Source organism: Xiphophorus couchianus, chromosome 2 (genome assembly GCF_001444195.1).
Source record: "Xiphophorus couchianus chromosome 2, X_couchianus-1.0, whole genome shotgun sequence".
In the NCBI taxonomy this organism is placed as follows: Eukaryota; Metazoa; Chordata; class Actinopteri; order Cyprinodontiformes; family Poeciliidae; genus Xiphophorus; species Xiphophorus couchianus.
Genome location: NC_040229.1, coordinates 26,652,702 through 26,673,554, shown reverse-complemented (window position 1 = coordinate 26,673,554; position 20,853 = coordinate 26,652,702). Strand labels below are relative to the sequence as shown.

At 39.1% G+C, this 20,853-nt stretch overlaps 1 protein-coding gene across 4 annotated transcripts; it reads left to right on the top strand.

The window, feature by feature from the left end:
* The first annotated feature begins 105 nt into the window (after positions 1-105).
* parvg (parvin, gamma) lies at positions 106-13,999 on the top strand. 4 transcript variants are annotated; one of them, XM_028039580.1, is made up of 13 exons: positions 106-312; positions 2,587-2,743; positions 3,496-3,560; positions 4,470-4,572; positions 4,708-4,851; positions 6,409-6,524; positions 6,599-6,654; positions 6,750-6,784; positions 6,888-6,949; positions 9,313-9,381; positions 9,495-9,596; positions 10,096-10,168; positions 12,993-13,999. In XM_028039580.1, exons 2-13 carry the CDS (start codon positions 2,680-2,682, stop codon positions 13,064-13,066), a joined length of 963 nt encoding a protein of 320 aa, XP_027895381.1. In that variant the 5' UTR covers positions 106-312; positions 2,587-2,679; the 3' UTR covers positions 13,067-13,999. The 4 variants fall into 4 exon arrangements, with proteins under 4 accessions (XP_027895381.1, XP_027895374.1, XP_027895359.1 ...); XM_028039573.1 differs by having other exon boundaries at positions 107-312; positions 2,630-2,743; XM_028039558.1 differs by lacking the exon at positions 106-312 and adding an exon at positions 397-1,619 and having other exon boundaries at positions 2,630-2,743.
* Positions 14,000-20,853: the final 6,854 nt, after the last annotated feature.

The following is a 20,853-nucleotide window of genomic DNA, read 5'->3' as shown; positions in this document are numbered from 1 at the left end:
CTGCAAAGCCTGTATCAAAAAAAAAAGAAAGAAGAGGAAGTGCTACCTTCCTTCATGCCACATCCTCTCAGTTGTGCTTGTCTTCCTTTTTGACCCTCAGATGAGTTTTTTCTTTGACAGTTATCTGCACTTGGGCCTGTTGATCTCACAGATCTCATTAGTGTCTCTTTTCAGATCGTAGCACAGCCCTCCAACTTCCTGCACCCCGGGTTTTAACACGTTTCTGTTTTGGAGTTAACTTCTTGTAGAGGGATTATTTCAGCAGAATCTCCCCCGGTCTTGTTGTGGTTGCTCTCAGGGAGCCAGCTGAAGGTAAGCTTATTCAGAATGTCTTTGTTTATGACCTTGTTTGAAAGTTGCTGTCAACCTCAGGAAATAGAAGCCACACATACATAAAACACATGTGGGGTGGGGGGGTGAAGAAAAGTTGCTCACGGAGGGTTTCCTCTTTGTTCCGGATCCAGGAAACTACAGCTCGACATGCTTCATGTCATGTCTGTTTTGTCAGGTTGTGTGACTTTGGGCGTTCGCCGTGCTTTGTGTCTGAAACCGTAGGGGTTTAAAATATTCTGAGGTAGAGGCAGAGCCATGCGACCCTGCAGGGCTTCGTGGTACCAGAACTCTGCTGTGTGTGCTGCTGACAAAAAGGAAGTGAGCAAACCTGACATTTCCTATTTTGGTGTAAAGAGATTCTGATTAGATTTTGTCGGTTTTTTTTAAGAAACCACTACCTGTTTCAGACCTTTAGGTGGAAGTCCACAAGTTGTCAGCGAAAGACTTTTATAAGTGGAACTTTTAGAGTGACTCTCAAATGTTTTCACAGCCCTCGTTCATAAACTTCAACGTGTCTCATCAGGGCTTTTGCATTGGACCAACACCAAGTACAGGAGCATTGTGAATGGAAAGAAACTAAAACTTTTACAAGAACATTTGCAAGTCTTTTAGGATAAATGGCTTGCCCAACTTACTTGTCACTTCATGTGCAGAGGGTTGATTTTGTCATGATCTGCGGTTGTTGGTTCGGACCCAAAAGCAGAGAGGTGAGGCAGCCACTGAGTTTGATGATTTAATGAATATTTCTAGCAAGTACAAAAGTCCAGGCAGCACAGGTGAGCAAAAGGCTAGGAGCTCAATCACTGGCAAATTTGAGCAAAACAACAACAAGATGTGCGACGGCTAAGTTGAGGATACAACAGGGGGACACAGACACAGGTGGGATTAAATACACAAGAGGTAATCAGGAAACGTGAGACACAGCCGGAAGCAATCAGGGCAGACATGACAACACAGACACTAATTGACATACAGAACAAAAACAAATCCTCACAGAGTTGTAGTTTTGCAATACTCTTTGCGTTATTGCATAATGCACTGATAGGTCCTTCACAGACCCTTCGTTTGTCTGGAGTCTAGACAGTTCAGTTCATTTGTGGAGGTGTGAATGCGCAATCAAACTCTGACACGGACAGAACAAAAAAGCAAACTCTGGTTCTCCTACAAACCTCGGTCTCGTCTCGGCTGGAGAGAACTCTGGCGTGGCACGAATCCATATGTGAATGCAGAGCGGACCGGAGACCGCTCTGAAAGCAGGAAGCGAACTACAGCACAGGGTATTCTGGGTAAATACAACCAAAACAAACACTAGTGGGAGAAATGGCTCGCGGTCTTTTACCAATGTCAAAAGAGAACTCCTACAACCATCTTTGTTTAAGAAAAAAAAAAATCCTCTGAACAATGTCTTGTTTTGAGGGTTTCGTGTCATTTCTTTCAGTGATTCTCAGTGTTCTTAGTGCAGCGCCACCACAGGCAAGGAGGAGAACTGTTTTTTCAAAGGGTTTGTTTTGTTTGACAAAGTGAGGTGAAAACGAACAGCAGCCTCTGAAAATGTAACAAATGTTGCAGTTCTGGTCCCCAATCGAATCTACTGGAAAATCAAGTGTGAAAACACCATGAGTGGCATCTGAAGGGAGTTGGTTGAAATAGGGGGAAATAGGAGACTTAACAATTATACACTACTGCCATATTCCATAAATTCACAACAAGGTTTTCCCCAGAAAACTTGCTAAGTTCGGTGGTTGGGTGCTAGCGCAATCATTCATCATTCATCCAGCGGCCCATTGTGTTTGTAAATGTTTAAAGTTAACAGGAAATTTTAAAATATCACTTGATAGTTATGTGTTATTGAAAGATTGAATATTAATACCTGAACACCAAGGTCTTAAAAAATTTAAACATAAAAAAAAGGCTTAATGTTTAGCCTAGGGGGGCACAAGTAAAGTCTGGTGGCCCACCAGGCTTATAATACACTGAGGGAAACACTGCGCAAATAAAATGCACTAAAATTTGTGGTGGCAATGTAAGAAAATGTAAAAGAAAAAAAAACACATTTGCAAGATGCTGTAAACATTTCAACCATAAGCTGCCTGTCAGTAGAATCAGCATCCTCCCTTCCAGCAAATCGATCCCCAGCAGAAACAGGAGTCAGTTTGCTACAAACACATACTAAGCTATTTCTGAAAGAGGGACTTTCTTCCAACACCCCCGATAAGAAGTGTTTCTTCATTCTGCTGCCGTTTGCATGTTCAGCTCTTCCTCAGACGGTGTGTGAGAGCCTCTGACTCCTCTTCAGATTCTTGCCAACAATTCAGCAAAGTGACCGAGCCGTCCAGAGGAGGGGAGATGGAGGCCGCCGCTTTCGAGTACCACAAGAAGGAGGAAGACCTGGAGGTGGAGTCTTTTCAGGGTATGTGTGTCTTAAATGAAGACACGCATTTTTAAAAAAACTCTGAGTAAAACAATACTAATTAACAATTTAAACATTACTATTAAATAATTTTGAAATATACTGTAGGTATTATATTTTATTTCTTTAGAATCACAAACTGGAGTTTCCCAAACAGCCTTGAGGTTGAATAAAAGTGAAACATTTTCAGCCAAACATTAAAAAAAATTCAGGCAAGTGAAAAATCCACATAGATGAAACTAAAAGTGTAATTTTTCTATATTTCTCAGTATGAGATAATGACACATAATTGAAAAGTGAATTGATAAAAAAAATGTTCTACTTCTTTGTTATGGGTACTAGTAACAGTGAAGAGTGGCATAAATAAATTTTTATGTCTCAATAAGTACAAATATAAGAGCATTTCCACAGCCTTCTGAGGTTGACATATGATTCCCTATATATTTTCCATCTTGTTCCTTTTTCAGGCCTTAATGGTTTTATGAGATGTTTTGACCCTCGCAACAACTCCTGACTGCATGTGAAAACAGAGGTGCTGATAGTAAAAGTTGGCCGAGATTAAAAGGCTAAAAGGGAAAATAAAAGCCCTGCAGAGTCGAGAGATGATTTTCAGGAATCAGTCCGTTTGGTCCTTTTGACCCATTTATCCATAAAGCATTTAAGTGTATTTTTCCAGCCAAAAAAAGATTCCTGACAATGTAAAAAAAAGATTACTGAAAGTCATTTAATAAAACGTCTTCACTTCTGCGCAGGAGAGAAGAGGAAGCTCATCCAGCCGACATCCTTGAAAGACCCCAAGCTTGAAAACCTAAAGCAGGTAGAAGATAATTTCTTTTCTTTTCTGTTGATGAAAAGACTTTTCTCCGATACGTAGTATTTCCTTGCACAAGAATTTTCTTTGCCTTTTTGTAATTTCATTATATAACAACCTCAAACTTTGGCACATTTTTATTTCATTGAGATTTCATGTGACAGAGCGACACGTGTGAATTGGAAGTAAAAGTTATCAAAACGCTTTTCTAACTTGAGATTAAAAACTATGTGAAACTACATAAGCTAATGCAAATGGATGCCGTACTTTTCTGAATTTTTTTGTAATTTTCTTTTTTTTTCATGTCACATTTTCTTGTTAACCTATCTCATAAAATCTCATTAACATGCATTGGGTTTTGTGGTTGCAACATGACAAAATATGGCAAAGTTTAAAGGTTATTAATTTTTTGCAACGGTACCATTAGATCAGAGCTTTGTAGTGTTTTAACTGAACATAAATATGTGCACTTTTGCATATGAATGTATGGTACCGAACATCAATCATACCTGATAAGAGGGAGAGGGGGAAGGTTTAGTGAAAGTTTAATGAACATAATTATAAGAGGTGATAGGAGACAGATCAGACTGTCTCAGTGGGGAGTCTGACGGATCGCAGTTTAAAACCCTTTGTCGCAGATAAAAATAGCAACTTAAGTATTTCAGGCACATAATGAACCCTTAAATCAGAAAAAAAAATGCAAGTGAAACAGCAGATTTTTCCATACCTGTCCATTTCATTCTCACGTCGTCTCTGAGAATAGACAAAGCTCATTTAAAAAGCAGCTAGGCTCTCATGCTGTTATCTTTTCTTTCTTTTTTTTGTTTCCATTTGCTGCATTGGTAAAAGAAAAACGTTTGTGAGAAGATGAGGCGTTTGATGTTTCTGACTGTGTGATTAATTGTGTCCTGAGAGGCCTTGGTGGACTGGATCAATAAGACTTTGAAAGCAGAGCACATCGTGATTCAGAGTCTGGAGGAGGATCTGTACGATGGACTGGTCCTTCACCACCTGCTGGGTGAGCTATAACACGCTTGACGTCCCGTTAAATAACTCAATCGTGATTTCAACAGCCGGATCGAGAACAAATGAAGCGGGCAGTCCCAGAAGCTTAACCCCGAGCTCATGCATAACGTCTTCCTGGTCTCTGCAGCCAGATTAGGCAACGTGAAGTTAGACGTGGAGGAGATATCGCTGACCAGCTCCTCTCAGCTCCGTAAGCTGGAAGCCATCATGAAAGAGCTGGACAAGATGCTGGGCGTGGAGGACAGCTGCCCGATCAAATGGGACGTCAAACGTGAGTCAACGCAACTCGACTTGGATTCGGCAACAAAACGCAACAAGTGAACAAATGTCCCCTTCTGGCACCGACTTCAGCTTCATTTCACAGCAGGCTTTGGTGCTAGCTTGAGGGTGCCGTCTAAGCTCACACCAGCTGGAAGAAATTTAAAAAGGGAGATCGAGTTAGTTTGAGAAAAATAAGACCAAGAAAACATGGGAAATTTTCCCAGATTTCATAAGCAAATGATTATCTCAATGTGAAATTTGTGCGCACATATTTCTATGCCGTGTTCTTTTTATGATGACGTGACCTTCTGATGATGCAGAACGATGTGACTCTCAATTTAATCCAGGTGTTACAGAAAAATCTGTGACCCATCATTTTCTGTGACCGCAGGGGCAGTAGTGCAATTATCCTGCCCAGAATAATCTGTGACCAGTGTGATTTTAGCTATTTGAGGGTAAAATATTATTATAAATACACCCAGATTGTAGTGATGAGGTGGCAGAACTCTGAAAAATTGTTGTTTTAAACTCTGATATTATTTACAGACCTGTGCAGTAAGGTCACAGATTATTCTGACCAGAATAATCTGGCCATTTCTTAATCTGTTACCAATTTATTAAACGGCCACAGTTGGTTTGCATATTTTAATGACAGCACATAGGGATTCAATGCGATGGTCAGTGTTGACCCGACCCTCAAATACAAAGTAATTACATTTACATTTTCTCCGTCAATGGCTTATAAAGGAGCCATGAATCTTACAATCCCAGCTGGATCAGAATTTACCTGGTATTTGCACTCTATCGCCCCCTGCGGTCACAGAAAATGATGCGTACCAGATTTTTCTGTAACACCTGTTTTGGAAATTGCAGCTCCTAAAAACGACAGGTCTCTTTTAGTTTGAGTGTTGCTTGAATTCAGACTGGTTCCTCGGCAGCCAGAGCATGTTGATACCTCAGCAAACATTATTTTGCCATATTTTCCCCCCCAAAAGCTGGAGACAGAACAGTTGTTTACCTTTGTCAAGACCAGTGAAGTGCAGTTTACTGTCTATTTGTTTCATTTTTTTCTTAAAGGCATGAGTCTCAGAAATAAAGATGAGGTATTAATACTCATAACAGATGTGAGGTGAGTAATTTTAGTTAGTTAGCTGATTGCTGGCCTCCAACCTCAGACAGTACTCTGGCAATAACACCAAAGTCCAGTAGGTTATGCTAGCTGCTATGCTCACTACCGTTAAGCTAAAAGCTATGCAGCTATTTCTTTGTATTTTATGCATTTACACACCAAACAGACACGTTTTCAGGGCATAGAAAGGATACAGGTATCAAAATATTCCAATATGCTTAATATGTGTCCCTGGTTTCCCTCAGTCATGAAGCCGTTTTTGAGAACATCCCTGAATGTCGTTGTCCAAAATTACCCTTTCTAGTTGTGCTTCCGTTTTGTTTGTCCGAGGTCCTTTTGGTTTATCTTAGTTGCCACACAGTATGTTGTTGAGATCTGTCACATCAGTCCAAGCTGAAAGGTTTTTTTTTGTTTTGTTCTCTGTTGTTTGTCTGTCAGTCATCCACAACAAAGATCTCCTAGCCACCATTCATCTGCTGGTTGCCATGGCAAAAGCTTTCCAACCTGAGCTCAATCTGCCGCCGAATGTGAAGATTGACGTTGTCACAGTAGAAGTAAGTCTTTTCAGCCCCAGACCTGCCTGGTGAAATCCCCACACAGCTTTGGCTAACTTTTCATTTTCACCCAGGTGAGCAAGAGCGGAATCAGATCTGAGGTGCAGACCGAAGTCCTGACAGAGGACAGGTGAGGGGATTTCTGCATCCTGCTTGTGTCTTACTTTGATTTCATTTAAAAAAAACAAACACAAGTCATATCATATTTATTTTCCTTTTCTGTAGCAATGCAGGCTCAGACTCCTCCGGCTATCCTGAAAGTGAGTGAGAGTGGTCAGAGGTTGAGCTGATGTGACATCTTGAATGTCATCCAAACGCCATTAAAGCCTACGAACACATTTTTTTTATGTCTCACCAACCCAGGGGAAGATCCCATTGAGCAACTGCTGAAGCTTGAGGCTAACAAGGTCAACACAGTGAAGAAGGTAAAAAAAATTTTAAAAAAGACGACAGGAGGAGATATTCTGGCATTGTTCAAGGTGTTGATGATCAACTTTAGAGATTTGTAAAGATAATGCATAAAATACATCTCATACTGTGTGGGCTTGTGGTCCACACCTCAACCTTCACTACAGTGAACAAGTCTGCTCAGCCCCGTCACTGTAACATTTAATTTAGGGATTATACCATGTTGCAGATCTAAACTGCAAAAAGTCCAGTCAATTTAATATCGCTTCACAAAAATAGGCCAACGAGAAATTAATTGACCGTTGATTTTTTAATCCGCAATGTCAAATGATCTAATTAAAGCAGAATGCTTTAGTTAGCTCCACAATTAGCAATGCATGTGAGTATCAGTGATCATAGGTATGTTAGCTTTACTTACACTCAGTTGATTAGGCAAGACAAGGCTGGGCATGTTTATTAGCACAGCATGATCCATACACAAGATAGTTCAAAGTGCAAAAAACTGTTCAAGAAAAAGATAAACAAAGCAATACTTGTAATCATTTAAAGATGACATAAAAATAAACAGTAAAATGCACATTTAGACAAGATAAGTGTAATTTCCTTGACCCACAAAGCTGTCTTACCCTGTTGATGTCAGCCAATGACGGTGACCGGTGACCTCCTCACCCGGTGAGTCAGGGCCGTGATAAAAGTGGTCTGACATTTGCCCACTTTGGTGCATCGATCCTTTCACAAAACACAGGGAGGCAGCAAAAAAAGCGCCTTAATCCGGCCTTGAAGTCTTTTACAAGAGCTAATAATGCTTCCAGTCCTGATTTAAAGAATCCAATAGTTTCTGGACGTCGGGCTTACAGGGAGTTTGTTTGAGAGCCGGGGAGCATAGAAACTAAATGTTGCCCGCGCCGGTCCTAGCAACACTGAGTTAACAAGTCTCTGAAGACCTGATGTGTCTAAAAGGTTCCCACGAGACGTTCAGGTCCAGCACCATTCTGTGTAGTTCAATAACACCATTTAAAAATATATCCTTTTACTAACAGGGACTGGGTGCAATCCTGTGGTGTGATCCATTTTCCTGGTGCTGGTCAGGACTGTGGCAACCAGGTTTTGGTTAAGCTCTGATTAATTTTCTTACATATGCCGGTGAAGCACCATAAATATGACTTAACCTAGGGAAACTAATTTTTCACTTTACACCTTTGGCTTTGTAGGTCTGGGTCTAAAACCACACCAAAGCTGCTTGCATGTTTTGTTATTTTTAGCTTAATTGGATCTAGTTGAGTGCTGATCTCAAACATCTCATTTTGGATACCAAAAAGGGGGAAAAAAGCAGACTAAGTGACTATAAGGGTCTTATAAAATAAAATGTGTCATCAGCATAGTTATGTTAAGCAAGTAAATTTGTAAATAAACGTGGCCAGACGATGGCGCCTGGAGGAACACCACATGTGACTGGTGTTCACTCAGACACAGCTTTTCCAAATGACATAATGAAGTCTTGATTGGCTAAATTAGATGTTTAACAGTTTCACAAATACCCATCAACTGTACTGTTTGCCAATATTTTACTGCAGCAAATGAGCACTGAGATCCAGTAAAGTAAAGACAGAAGCATTTGATGCAAAACTATGTCCTTTAAAACATTCTAAAGTTATAATCCTCATACTGCCTGACCTACATGTTTATACGATGTACTGTCATAGTTTTGTCTCTCTAGAGAGGAAATACCCTGTTTGTCGTATCAAGCAGCCGATATTGTGAGGCGACGCTGTCATTACTTGTAGACCAATGCCCTAACTTTAGATGAGTGTCGTTGGGCTTTCTCAACAGGATTGCCTTCAAATCTCCAGGTATTTCTGAGTCCAACTTTCAAAGGACTACTTTCATTAACATTCTCTAATCTAATCATATGTACATTTCAGTACAAATAGAAGCCATTAAAAGTGAACTAATTAGAGGTGTCTTCAGGATGCCAGCGATGACCGGCATTTTGATCCTTCACAGGTTTTACTTCTAAGAATACAACGCAGATAAAAGGCAAAGAATATGGACTTGGTGGTTTTATCGGCAGAGGAAACTCACACTGTGCCTGTTGCCTTAGTTTTTATTGGCTGTTTATTTTGCTGCCATTCAACGTACTACAATTAAACTTTGTGAACTTTAGTGACTTATTAGCCAAGTGTCTCTTTTCCTTCTCTGGTTAATTTTCAGCTGTTTGATCAATTTATTGGGTGACTTTTAGTAATGGCTGCACACAATAACAGATGCTGCTTTATTATGAGCCTGATTACATAATCCCCTACTGTCACTCACTCTACAGTGGATGGCTTTGGTGATAGCACCTTTACTTACTCACTTTCTTCTCAACTTCCACTTTCAGGCCATCTTACACTTCGTCAACCAGAACATGGCAACCCTGGGTCTGCAGGTGGCTGATATGGACAAACAGGTTTGTTTATTACAGGCTGCCGAGTTATAAAAATAGACCCGACGTTTAGCTTTCCTGAGATTTTAATCGCTGTGCATATGGGCGAGATCCAAAGCCCCGTGTTTCTGTTCCAGTTTGCTGATGGAGTGATATTGCTGCTGCTGATTGGTCAACTGGAGGGCTTCTTCATCCCGCTGGTTGACTTCCACCTGACCCCTGTTAGCGACACTGAGATGGTGGGGGATATGTGATTTTTAAAGTTTGAAGTCTTCTTTTCATTAAATTTCAACATCTTAACATATATTTTTTTTAATATTTAAAATAAACAATAAAGTCCTTCACTCTACTAGGATTTCTAAATACCTTTGCTTTTATGTATCTGATTTCTTATCTCACCACTCAAAACCGGGCACAAGTGCCTGTTATGATGCATGTTTTGATCAAATGTATTTATGCAATTAACATCATAAAGCACTCATGCCGTGCTAATATCTTTGATCTTAATTTACATTGGGCCAACAGGATGCGGCCTGTGAAGGTAAAACCTCTTTTATCTGAAATATGACGGGTTCATGAATAATTCAACATCAAATTAAATATTGATGTTATATCTGAACATAATTTGTAATTAAGGAGATAAGACAAGTTTTAAACTACATTAAATGTAAATGACCATTATTTAAACTCACTTTGAGTAATATGTCATATTTTTTTGTGCTTTGTTTTGGACTGCAGCTTCATAATGTGACGCTAGCCCTGGATCTCCTGGATGATATTGGCCTGCAGCTGCCCAATATTGAGCCGCAAGGTGAGGAAAATGACGCCACTTTCCAGAGGAGCAAAAAGCACAATCTCAACACATATTGGTCTGGTGGCAGAAAAATTTACTGTCTGTAAAATTACTGCAAACCGAGTCAGATAGCTGAAAGCGCCCCTGCTTCAAGACAGCAGTGTCAAACTAATTCATATTATCTCCTCTATCAGCAGCATTTATCCAGCTGAAATGGGAAAAGCTAAACGTTTGTGTGTCAGGCGGGACGCTTTGTCCACGGTGGATTTAATCGCTGGAGTGGAGGGAGGGATTGACGGTGTTTCACAGGGAAAAGATGAAATTGTTCAGGGAATATAAATGAGCGTGGCTTGTTTCTTAGTATTTATACCTGAAGATTATTTTCTCTGTCTCAGGCCACCGTCATTCCTTTAGAGAGGAGCAGCAGAAAAGGACAATGTTGTCTTGATGTCCTCTGATAGGAAAAGGGATTTAACCCGACTCCTGCGCTGTAGGAGCGTTTGCCTGAGAGGAGGAATCTATATTCATGAGCCGTGCTATCCTGGATATAACTCAGTTATCAGGCTCTAAATGTTGATTGTATCCGTGTACTACAAAAAAAATTAGTGTCTCTTAACTCCAATTTGAAAATTACGGTAGATAATATATACTATCCATCAATTTTCTTACACCCTAATGGGGGTGAGGCGGGGTTCACCTTGGACAGGTCGCCAGTCTGTCGCAGGGCAACACAGAGACAGACAGGACACACAACCATGCACACACACAATCACACCTAGGGAGAATTTAGAAAGAAAAATTAACCTGACAGTCATGTGTTTGGACTGTGGGAGGAAGCCGGAGAACCCACGCATGAACAGGGAAAACATGCAAACTCCGTGCAGAAAGACCTCGGGCCGGAAATCGAACCCAGGACCTTCTTGCTGCAAGGCAACAGTGCTACCAACTGCGCCGCTGTGCAGCTACTAATGATACAATTATAAAACCTCCGAATATGAGTTTTTCATCCAGCAAAAAAAAAAGATATTTCTCCTTTTGATGCTTTCAACCAATTTACAGCATGCAATGCATAAAATGGCAAAACTGGACAATATAGTACATTGGACCAAATATTTCCTGTTTTTGGTCAAATTGGGTTATCAGAATAATTTCTACTAGCAAAATGGCAGAAGAATTTGAGATTTTTAGCGAATTATTTTGTACTTTCTTTTCCAAATTGAGGAGAAATATGCCTGAAAATAATTTGGGAACACACAGAAAGCAATTTTATAACTTAATAAGTTTCCGATTAAGGTTGATGAATGCAACATTTGAATTAAATGGTAATGCACCTGAGGATTTCAAACTCCACTTTGTTACATCATGGAGCAAATCTTAAAAATATCAGGCAAAAGATCAGAGAGGGAATTATGGACCTCGATAACTCCGGTTCATTGTGGGGGACAATTTTCATCCGTTAAAGTATAAAAACCAGTCGGTAATTATTGTGTCTCACAAATAAATGTGTTGTGGTGTAAAATGTAGCTCGAACTGCAGGCTGAAGCTGTTCAGTGAACCTCATTATCCACGTTGACACACGTTGCAGCTCCGAGTGGAAGAAGCCATTGTTCTAAAGGAAACACAAAAAGCAGAGTTACAGTTTGCAGAGGCACTCATTTGGAAATATTGAATAAATATCTACTTTGGAGTAGCCATTTCAAAACTCAGATTTTAGTCCCACTGAAGATTTTTAAGCAGATCTGAAAAGGTGTGTGTGAACAATTCAGTTGTTACCTGTCTGGAGGAATCAGCCAAAATTCCTGCCAGCCATTGCGAGAAACTTTGGGAAGGATACAGAAAAATTACACTAAATCGATTTGCATGGCTTTGGATGGCATCACATAATATTGTATAATACAGCAACGTAATGAATCTACTAAAATTTGACCTCTTCATCGTCCTGTGCAGTGTAGTATTTAACCAGCTTATGACGTTTTATTGCACTGAATGTAGTCGCACAGTAAAACACTGCAGCACATAATATTGTAGAGAATACCATTAGAATATTAGAAAAATATTTATGATATTTTTATAGTACTGGGTGTTTATTAACATAAAAATCTTGCATGACAATATTTACCACTGGTTACTCTCATGCGTTAAATATAATCAGTTGCTGTGTAACTTTTTTCACTGCAAATAGGAGAACAATGAAGAAAGGAAAACAACCGATGTATCGGGACCTGAGTCCATCAATACCAAACAGATTGATTTGGTATTGATCCAGCAATTGGTATCGATGGATACAAATCCATCAGTAACCTTTCCTCTCTGTAGATCCGTCACCGACTGGATTATCTTCTGGCTGAGTTTCAGCTTCCCTCTTACAGGCACTCAAACTCGCCCATGTGCTTCTCCACCGGACACGCACGGCGCCTTTTCAGTTTTAAAACAAATTCCCGGCACTATAACTGATTACAGTGACGATTAATCTAAGCCCAGAGGTAGCAGTTAATTTAATTCCTTTTTACAGTCTTTTTAAATAACGCCATAATTGCTGTAATGAAAGGAGGAATTCCAGGAGTAAAGGCCTTTAAACAGCAGCATGCCGTACGCGTTAATTAGATGAGCAGGCGATGGAGTCAATCTTAATGTCTCGTTCATTCACTTATTGAGTCCCACCAAGGAAAGAGAGATCAAATTTCTGCCTAATGGCTTTTTCTTGTCCCCCTGATCTGTTGACCTGCCTGAGTGGATTGTGAGAGGAGCTATTAGCTAAAGTCCACAAAGTGTCGTCGCAGTCACACCGCTTCGACTTGGCCTGGGTGTTTACATAACGTTTGTCCCCTGAATATTGTGACAGATATCGTCTCTCAGGACGTCGCCGCCACCTTGAGGGTCCTTTACACCCTGTTCAGGAAGCACAAAAGGAACTGAGGGAGGAAGACGCTGGACGAAGACGAGCCGAGCTGCTGAAAAATCAACAAGAAGACGGGAGGGGAAAGTGTTCACTGTGTAATTTATTGCTGTATTTTTGTTTTTTGGGTCATACAGATTTAGATAAAAACAGTGGGATCAATTTTGGAACATTTTTAGCTTTTATGAATAAGGGCATTTTATGTAGTATAGGCTAAATGTGTGGTTTTTTTATATATATATTTTGTAAATACTGTATATTGAGAACTCAGGTTGAAAAGTAAATCTTCTCTTGATTTAAAAAAAAAGTATTCAATTTTACTTTTATTAAATTGGAGGACAGCAAATACTTCAGTGTTGGTGGCAGCAGGAAACTGATTAGGCGAGTCAGAAAACTGATATTTCTTTAAGACTGCACACCTGACGGAGCCCCAGGTAGAGAAGCATGACTGAAGCAGCTGATTGGAGTCAGTTTATGCAAATAAAGCTTAACATCCAGAAAACTGCTAACATCTGACTGGCATCACAGAAAAACAAAAAAAACAAAAGGCCTGCAGCAGAAAATTAAAAAAGGAAAGAAAGAAAGAAACAGTCATTCACAGTTTAGATCAGATTTTGTTTTAGAGGTTTTCCGTGCTGAAACGTATCAGTAATGTGCCGAAAATGAATTTATTTTTACTGTTGCCACTAAAACCTTTGCAAAGTTTTGTCTATTTTTATATTTATGAATAATACATTTCTCTGACAGTGACAGTACCATCAACATCGGCGATTAGAGTTTTAAATCTTAACCGCAGATGGACGACTAACAAGACTTGCTGTAGGTAAAGAAATATTCAAGGTACGACATGTGGATGTAATTAACTGTAACGTAATTGACTGCATAAATATTAGGCCATATGTGTCCTTGGTTGTGTTAGTAGTTCAATAAAGCTTCACTTCCTGGTAAAACAATTTATAGTTTTCATCTGTCTCCTCTTATATTTCAAATTCAACCTGAAGAAATGGTTTATAGATGTTGCATCACTCCCAAAAATGATATTGATGCTTCCTCCTGTGTTTCTGCTAATGTAATCTGTATAAAAATCATTTTCACACCCAGGGTTGCCGCCAGGAGTCTTGGGCCCCATGACAAAAAATTTAATTGGGCCCCCCTTCACACCTGCTGTTACAGCATCTTGAGCAGTATTTACTGCTTGCGAATTTAACATGCAACAGTCCACATACAGTATGCAAATAGGTTGCTTAATTTAAAAAGAAATTAGTTTTAGTTTACTGAAATGTCTCTCCCCAATCCTGACTTCTCAAAAAATGCTATGTAGCCTGTCGGTCAGGGGCCCTTGGAATTGTCCTAACTTTTACCCCCAATACGGCGCCCCTGAATATGGATGAATACATATTAGTGGGTTAGACATTACGTGATTTATCGTAAACCATACATGCACCATTGCTGTCCATTAAGTCAGAAATATCGGTGGTCAGGGAAATACCACAATCACGCAAAGAATCTAAAAAAAGGACGTAATATTTAGCGGTTAATTCAACCCCATGACAGCCATAGATAACAAAGTTCAAGGGTTTCAGATTAATAAAAAGAAGAAACAGTACGACTACAATAGGCCTTCGCAGCGCTTAGCTGCTCGGGTCTAATTAGTAGCAGTTTTCTTTCCTATCCAAACATTTTGTATGACACTAACACATACGGACAAGTTCCCAGGTATTTGACGTGCCGTTGTTTGGGGATTACAGAGCTACAGAAATGATGTTTGATGTGCTATTTGGGGGAGTTATGTGACACGCCATAGTGTGAAAGTCAGAGAAGATTAACGTCTTTCAACTCTGCATGAAAATCAGCAAAAAGGTCACAAATGCAGCCTGACAACAGCTTCTAATCCATCGGGAGGAGTAATGATCATTTTCAGATAAATGCTGAACTCTAACTACTGCGAGGTTCACCGGATTTCTCAGCGTTTGAAACCGACTGTAAAGCAATTTGTAGGAAGGCAAACAAAAATAAACCTCTGGATACATGGTAGCTGGAGCCCATCCAAAAATGTCGACGGGATACATGAGTAATAATATCTGCCTCATGTCGCAGCAAACAGATGCATTTCTCCATGGACAAAAAGTGGAACAGAGCCAACAGAAGAAGATCAACAAATAAAATGAAAGAAAAACTGACTGTAATTATTATTAAACTCTTGCCCCCTGGGAAAAGAGTGAAAACATGTTGTTCTCTTGAGAAAATCACTCGTTGCTCTACTTTGCTCTTTTAACAGAGCAAAGTTAAAAGAGCAACTTTGCTGCTCTGGTGTTTCCAACGTTGTGACTTTCTGCAGCGACATCTTCACGAGGCACACCAAAATAAACCTTCCACAGCCGCTGCTGCTGCTGCCGGTCTCGTCGTCTGCTTTTGGTAACAAGTGCACAAGTCTTATCTTTTATATTCGTATGCGATTACAATTTTTCAATTTGAAGACACAATGACTGGGATTAGAGACGGGCAACCGAGTGTATAACAAAATCCCGACTTGGAAGCAGTTGGTGCAGAAAGTAGAGAGAGTCCTTGGTGTGAAGTCGTGCGACCTTTTTTTTCTCTCTGCATGTCATTTCATGCCGTTTTGTCCTGAAGAATGACAAAATCTTTTATTCTAATCCTCTTTGCTTCTGTCCAGTCAATTCAACTATTTATGTTGGCTTACAGTGAGCTGCGAAAGACAACTTTATGTGCTTTTTCTCATTGATAACGTTATTTTGTTGGTGTTTTATTTGATGGCCCATCACAGAGCAGCGGATACTTTGTAGAAATGCTTCTTCAAGAATCGCTGCAAGTTCTTTTGTGTATGTCTCTGCTGGCTTTTGACTTTCCAGCGTAGCTCAGGCTCAGACAGATTGAACGGAGACTGTGTGTATGAATTTAAATCTCCAAATCTCGCCACATATTCTCAACTTGATTTAGGTCTGGAGATCAAATGGGTAATTCTACCTAATGAATATGATTTAAATCATATTCATTAGGCATTCATGCTGCATGCTAAGCACCGCTGTATAAAATTATTAAAGAATATCATCCGTTTTCTTTCTGTTGCTGCTCTCAGGAGTCATTTGGGAGGTCATGGTTATATTTTACATACAATCATTTCAGAGCTGGAGGCGTTGAAGGAGGTGTGTTTGAACAGCAATTAACTGCTGCGTTGATTCATTAAATACCAGACACCTGAGGTTTCAGAAAAAGTGTTTACAGATTTGTGTTAAAGTAGACCTAAAAGCTCTAGATAGTCAGACAGACAGAAAAAAAGACAAAGTGAAAGACAGAAGGAAAAATAAAGACAAAAGGGTGCCTTGCAGAAGAGAGTAGTTCACATAAACAGATACTAAACACATGTGGCTGTTTTATATAAGGTTTAGACATGTTTATAAAAATCTGAGTTACAGCTTATTTAATGAAAACATAAAAACCTAAAACCACAACTAGACATTTTCAGAAGAAATTTAAAAGGGGCTAAAGCGTGTGTGTCAGCTGGAAACCAGCATTCTGATGGTGAAAATTAGCAACAATGCAAAGGTAAACTAAAATGCAGTCAATAGCATGTGGAGAATCTATACTATTAATATTATCATTAGTGTATAAGCTAAAATTAGCCAAAATGCTAAGGTTAGCTTAAATGCTGTCTGTAACGTGTGTCATATCACCACCATGTTGATCTACATAATTGACTTAATCTATTCAGTATGATAAATATAGCTGAATCAAAGGGCAAAGTGCAAAGGACAAGTAAAATCCTTTCTTCCTCGTTTTGTCACAATTAGAGGGAAAATGAAGGTGTAGCTGCATCCATCAAGGCAGGTGATGAACTAAGCATTCAGAAATTAAAAATGAGGCGGGTTCAGTGTGAGGTGCAGAGATGCTGTGCTAAATATAAAACCTCTGGTAACTGCAGATAACTGGTAACTCGCTTGCGCCGAGCGAACAGAGGTGATCAGCGTTGGCGGCGAGTTGTAAATTATTTTATTAACCTTATTGTAAATTCTTTAAAATAGTTAGGATAATGTTTTCTTTCCTGCGTTGTGAAGGCGACATGCGCAGAAGAGAGCTTTGAGAGAACTGATCTATTGTTTCCACAGCAACGACCAGAAGCAAGACCTTGCCCACAGTGAGCTCCAAACAGTTTGTTTAATCTCAACGTTGCATCACGCAGGTATTTCTGGTGTTGTTAAGATTAATATCCAGTCACCATGTCTCTTTTTAACAGTTTTGGTCTTGGATTTTCAGTTACTACAGGAACGAGAAACCTCTTCTGACGGGTTTCTTCCTGAAAAAAGAATTGGTCAAAGCAAGCTCTCAAGATCAGAGCAGAGTCTTCTGGGAAGATTCTTCCAATGTTCCCGATGAAAAAACTAACCCAGACCGGGAAGTTTAAAAAACTAACCCAGACCGGGAAGTTTGCCTTGAGGAAAAGAAAGTAGACTTCTGAAATCACAGTCATTTCTTTTACAAAGATAACATCACAAAACGGTACTCAAGCTGAAATCACAGTCCTTGGGAACGATTCTTACAGTGTTCCCAAGAAAAAAACTAACCCAGTCCGGGAAGTTTGCCGTGAGGAAAACTAAGATTCAAATATCGCTTAGATATGAGTTCGGGTCAGCGTCACAGATCTAACCTCTGGTTCACCTTTACAAAAATGTAAGGCTTTGAGTAAAAACAAGTTTTAATGAGTGACTCCACTTAATAAAATTCCTCATAAATATTTATTTATTGAAGTGGTTCTCAATACAAGTTATGTTTAAATTATAACTTAAGTTGCTTTAAACTTTATTTATTTTTTGTTTTTGTTTTGTTTTTCCATGTTCTGGACGGCTGAGAACCTATAAATATGTAGAAATCGTGTATCTGGGAAGTATCATAAGTTAAAGTTAAGGGTCAGCTTCAGAGTTTTCTAGAAAAATATTCAGATTTTATTTTGTGGCTTTAAAGGCTCTACATTGAAGATGATAAGAAATAAAGGCACACTTTTTTTTTTTTTTTTTGTCTGCTGCAAGAGCCCGTTTGCTCTGGGCTCCCATACAGAGCTGTGGGCTAGTGGCAACGCTCAGCCGCTCCGTCCTGTTTCAAACTCTTCTTATCATAGTAAGAATTAGAGAGTTAAATATAACTAAAATATTGGCTACCTTCGACAGAAAAGGGAGCTAAGTCTATGAATGCAATGTAGCAGTTTTGGTAGTTTTGATTTCCAAGGCATAACGAGGCAGATTCAGCCAAAGTAATGAAATAACAAACTGCAGTCTGATTTTTATTGCTAATGTGTTTCTTCCTATTGAGCAGTGAAAGTAAAAAAATGTGTTACATGTTTTTTGCTTCAAGTATTTATTTAGTGGAGGGTTGTTAGATGTGCTGCAGAGCCACAGCTAACAGCTAGCTCCTCACTTCAGCGGCTCTGAGAGCCGGTACCGTTCAGCTGCTACACTTTGTTCTAACAATGGTAGGAGGGGGATCTAAAAATTTATTCTTATTTTTTTTTTTAGAGAAATGGCAGATTTACTTGTTTATTTGTTTCTATTGCCTTTTTATATTGATATTGTTTAAATACAAAGGTTTGTTTTATGATTGATTCCCCACATACCACTGATACCATTTATGCTGACATTAGCATTTTGGCTAATTTTAGTTTATACACTAATTTTAAGATACTGAATAGAGAAGTCCACGTTAGTCAACTTGCTTGTGATTCTCCACATTATTTAGTAAATGTTAGGTAAGCTTAGCATTGATGCTAATTTTGACCTGATGCTAATTTTGTAGCATCAGAATGCTGGGTTCCAACCGACGGGCACACGTTTACGGGCCCCGTTTAAATTTCTTCAGAAATTGTCTAGTCTGCACATACAATCCCAACCCAAACAGGTGACATGGACTGTCACCTGTTTGGGTTTTAGGCTAAACCATCAGGTAGAAGCAGCACTGGGCTGCTGAATGAACAGGAGACCTTTACTTTAGACAGACTCCAGTACTAAAAGGTGGTGATGCAACATAAGAACCGCTGCTGCAATCATCATCATCATCATCACCATCATCATCATCATCAGTGTTTCTCTCTGCAGTAGTCTAACCCGTTTAAGTAGATTTTGAAATCAACTTTATTCCATCCACACAACTGCAGACAACCAGAGGCATAAAAATGTGGGATTATGTTTCATTCCCTTTCTCTTCAGTACTTTATCCCCGACTCTACGTGGATATTCTGCTCCAGTTTTAAAATCAATAAATAAAGGAAAACTGACTCAGTGCATAAAGTTGTTCTGGCCGTCTCTTCATAAGATCTGCTGTGTGTGATTCCTGCTCGTCTCGTGACGGGCAGTGCTGTGTGACGTCTGGTCAGCAAACATAAACAAGGCGTTGCGTAACCAGCGGCGCCACTCATGGTCTTGAGTCATGAAGAACGAGGAGAAATCTGGGAAAATGTCACAGTGGAAATACATTTTCTTTTTAAACTTGGGTTGTGTGCGTAAGGAAGGGATGTAAAAATTCATTCAAACATTTTAAGTGAGTCCATGTGTAATTCCTCATTGATAACTTAAATTAATATTAAAGCTCAGTGACAATTAGTTTATCTAAAATAAAGTTGCTTTATGTGTTCAGATGCAAATACAGCTGCCTACTGTAACATTGTGATTTCTTACCCCGTATGAATATATTAATACATCTTCTTAGAGATGTTTCTGCTTCAGTGTAAACTCACTCCTACTCAGGACCTGCAACAAACACTATTAGATGGTAATTTGCAACTTCTTATTGCCGGATAACAGAAATATATCTTGGTGAGCTGCACTAACTATAGGTTTAATATTTGTGACTCAGTGATGAGATATATTGCTATGTTTCTGACCATTAAATAGTCTTTGATTTTATTGTCGGTGCTCTTTGCTGTTCTCCCAGTTGCAATTAGCCTATGCTTTGAGCTTTATACATCTACAGAGTGCATTATTTTTTATTTATTATTTAGGAGCTTACGGTTTTTATATATTATTTTTATTTATTGATTTGTCATTACATTTAGAAATCTTGTCACAGATACTGAAGGGTATTTAGATGTGGACTTGGATTAGGCTATTCTAAGATATTTTTATGTTGATTCATTTTAGCTTGGACTGTTTCTTCAAACTTGTTGTAGTGCTGGTAGATCTCTAGCCTTAGAAAAGTTGTTTTTTCTAACAAGTTTTCAGATTTATATTACCTTCATCCATGTCTCCATCGCCTTGGATCAACTTGATTTATTTGTTTATTTTGGGACATGTGACTAGAGCTGCTGCGTTTTTATTTGAATAAAATGTTGAAGGGCATGGATTAGCTTCCTTCGACTTTATAAAACACGTTGGGATTTGCGGTTGTAACTTCATAGAAAAAAAAAAGGATATTGTTTCACAACAAATGGAATTGTTTATTTATATAAATGAGCAATCAACAATAAACAAGCACTACATGAGACCATCAGAATAATCAGATAAATTTCATCTTTGGTTACATAACATATATGCAAAATATAATCCATCAATTGCAGTTTAAAAAAGGAGTGGGATTTTATTAAATCCGTCTCATTCAGTTTAAACATCATATTCTAGACTGCCTTAGTATTTTCAACTGAAACTATATTTTTTTCAACACTATGAATTGTTAAAATGAATTGTATAAACTCAATAGAAATCCCTCCTCACATCTTTTTGTGGCGTCATTACATGACTCCACCACTATGGCGACTTTACCAATTATTCCACATCTCTATTTTGAACATCAAAAGTCCATAATGCTG

Excerpts from the sequence above, each read along its gene's own strand:
- parvg (XM_028039558.1), top strand. The coding sequence starts at position 1,442 with ATGCGCAATCAAACTCTGACACGGACAGAACAAAAAAGCAAACTCTGG. Across the intron at positions 2,744-3,495 it reads GGAGGTGGAGTCTTTTCAGG|GAGAGAAGAGGAAGCTCATC; the intron begins GTATGTGTGTCT and ends ACTTCTGCGCAG. Across the intron at positions 6,785-6,887 it reads CTCCTCCGGCTATCCTGAAA|GGGAAGATCCCATTGAGCAA; the intron begins GTGAGTGAGAGT and ends TCACCAACCCAG.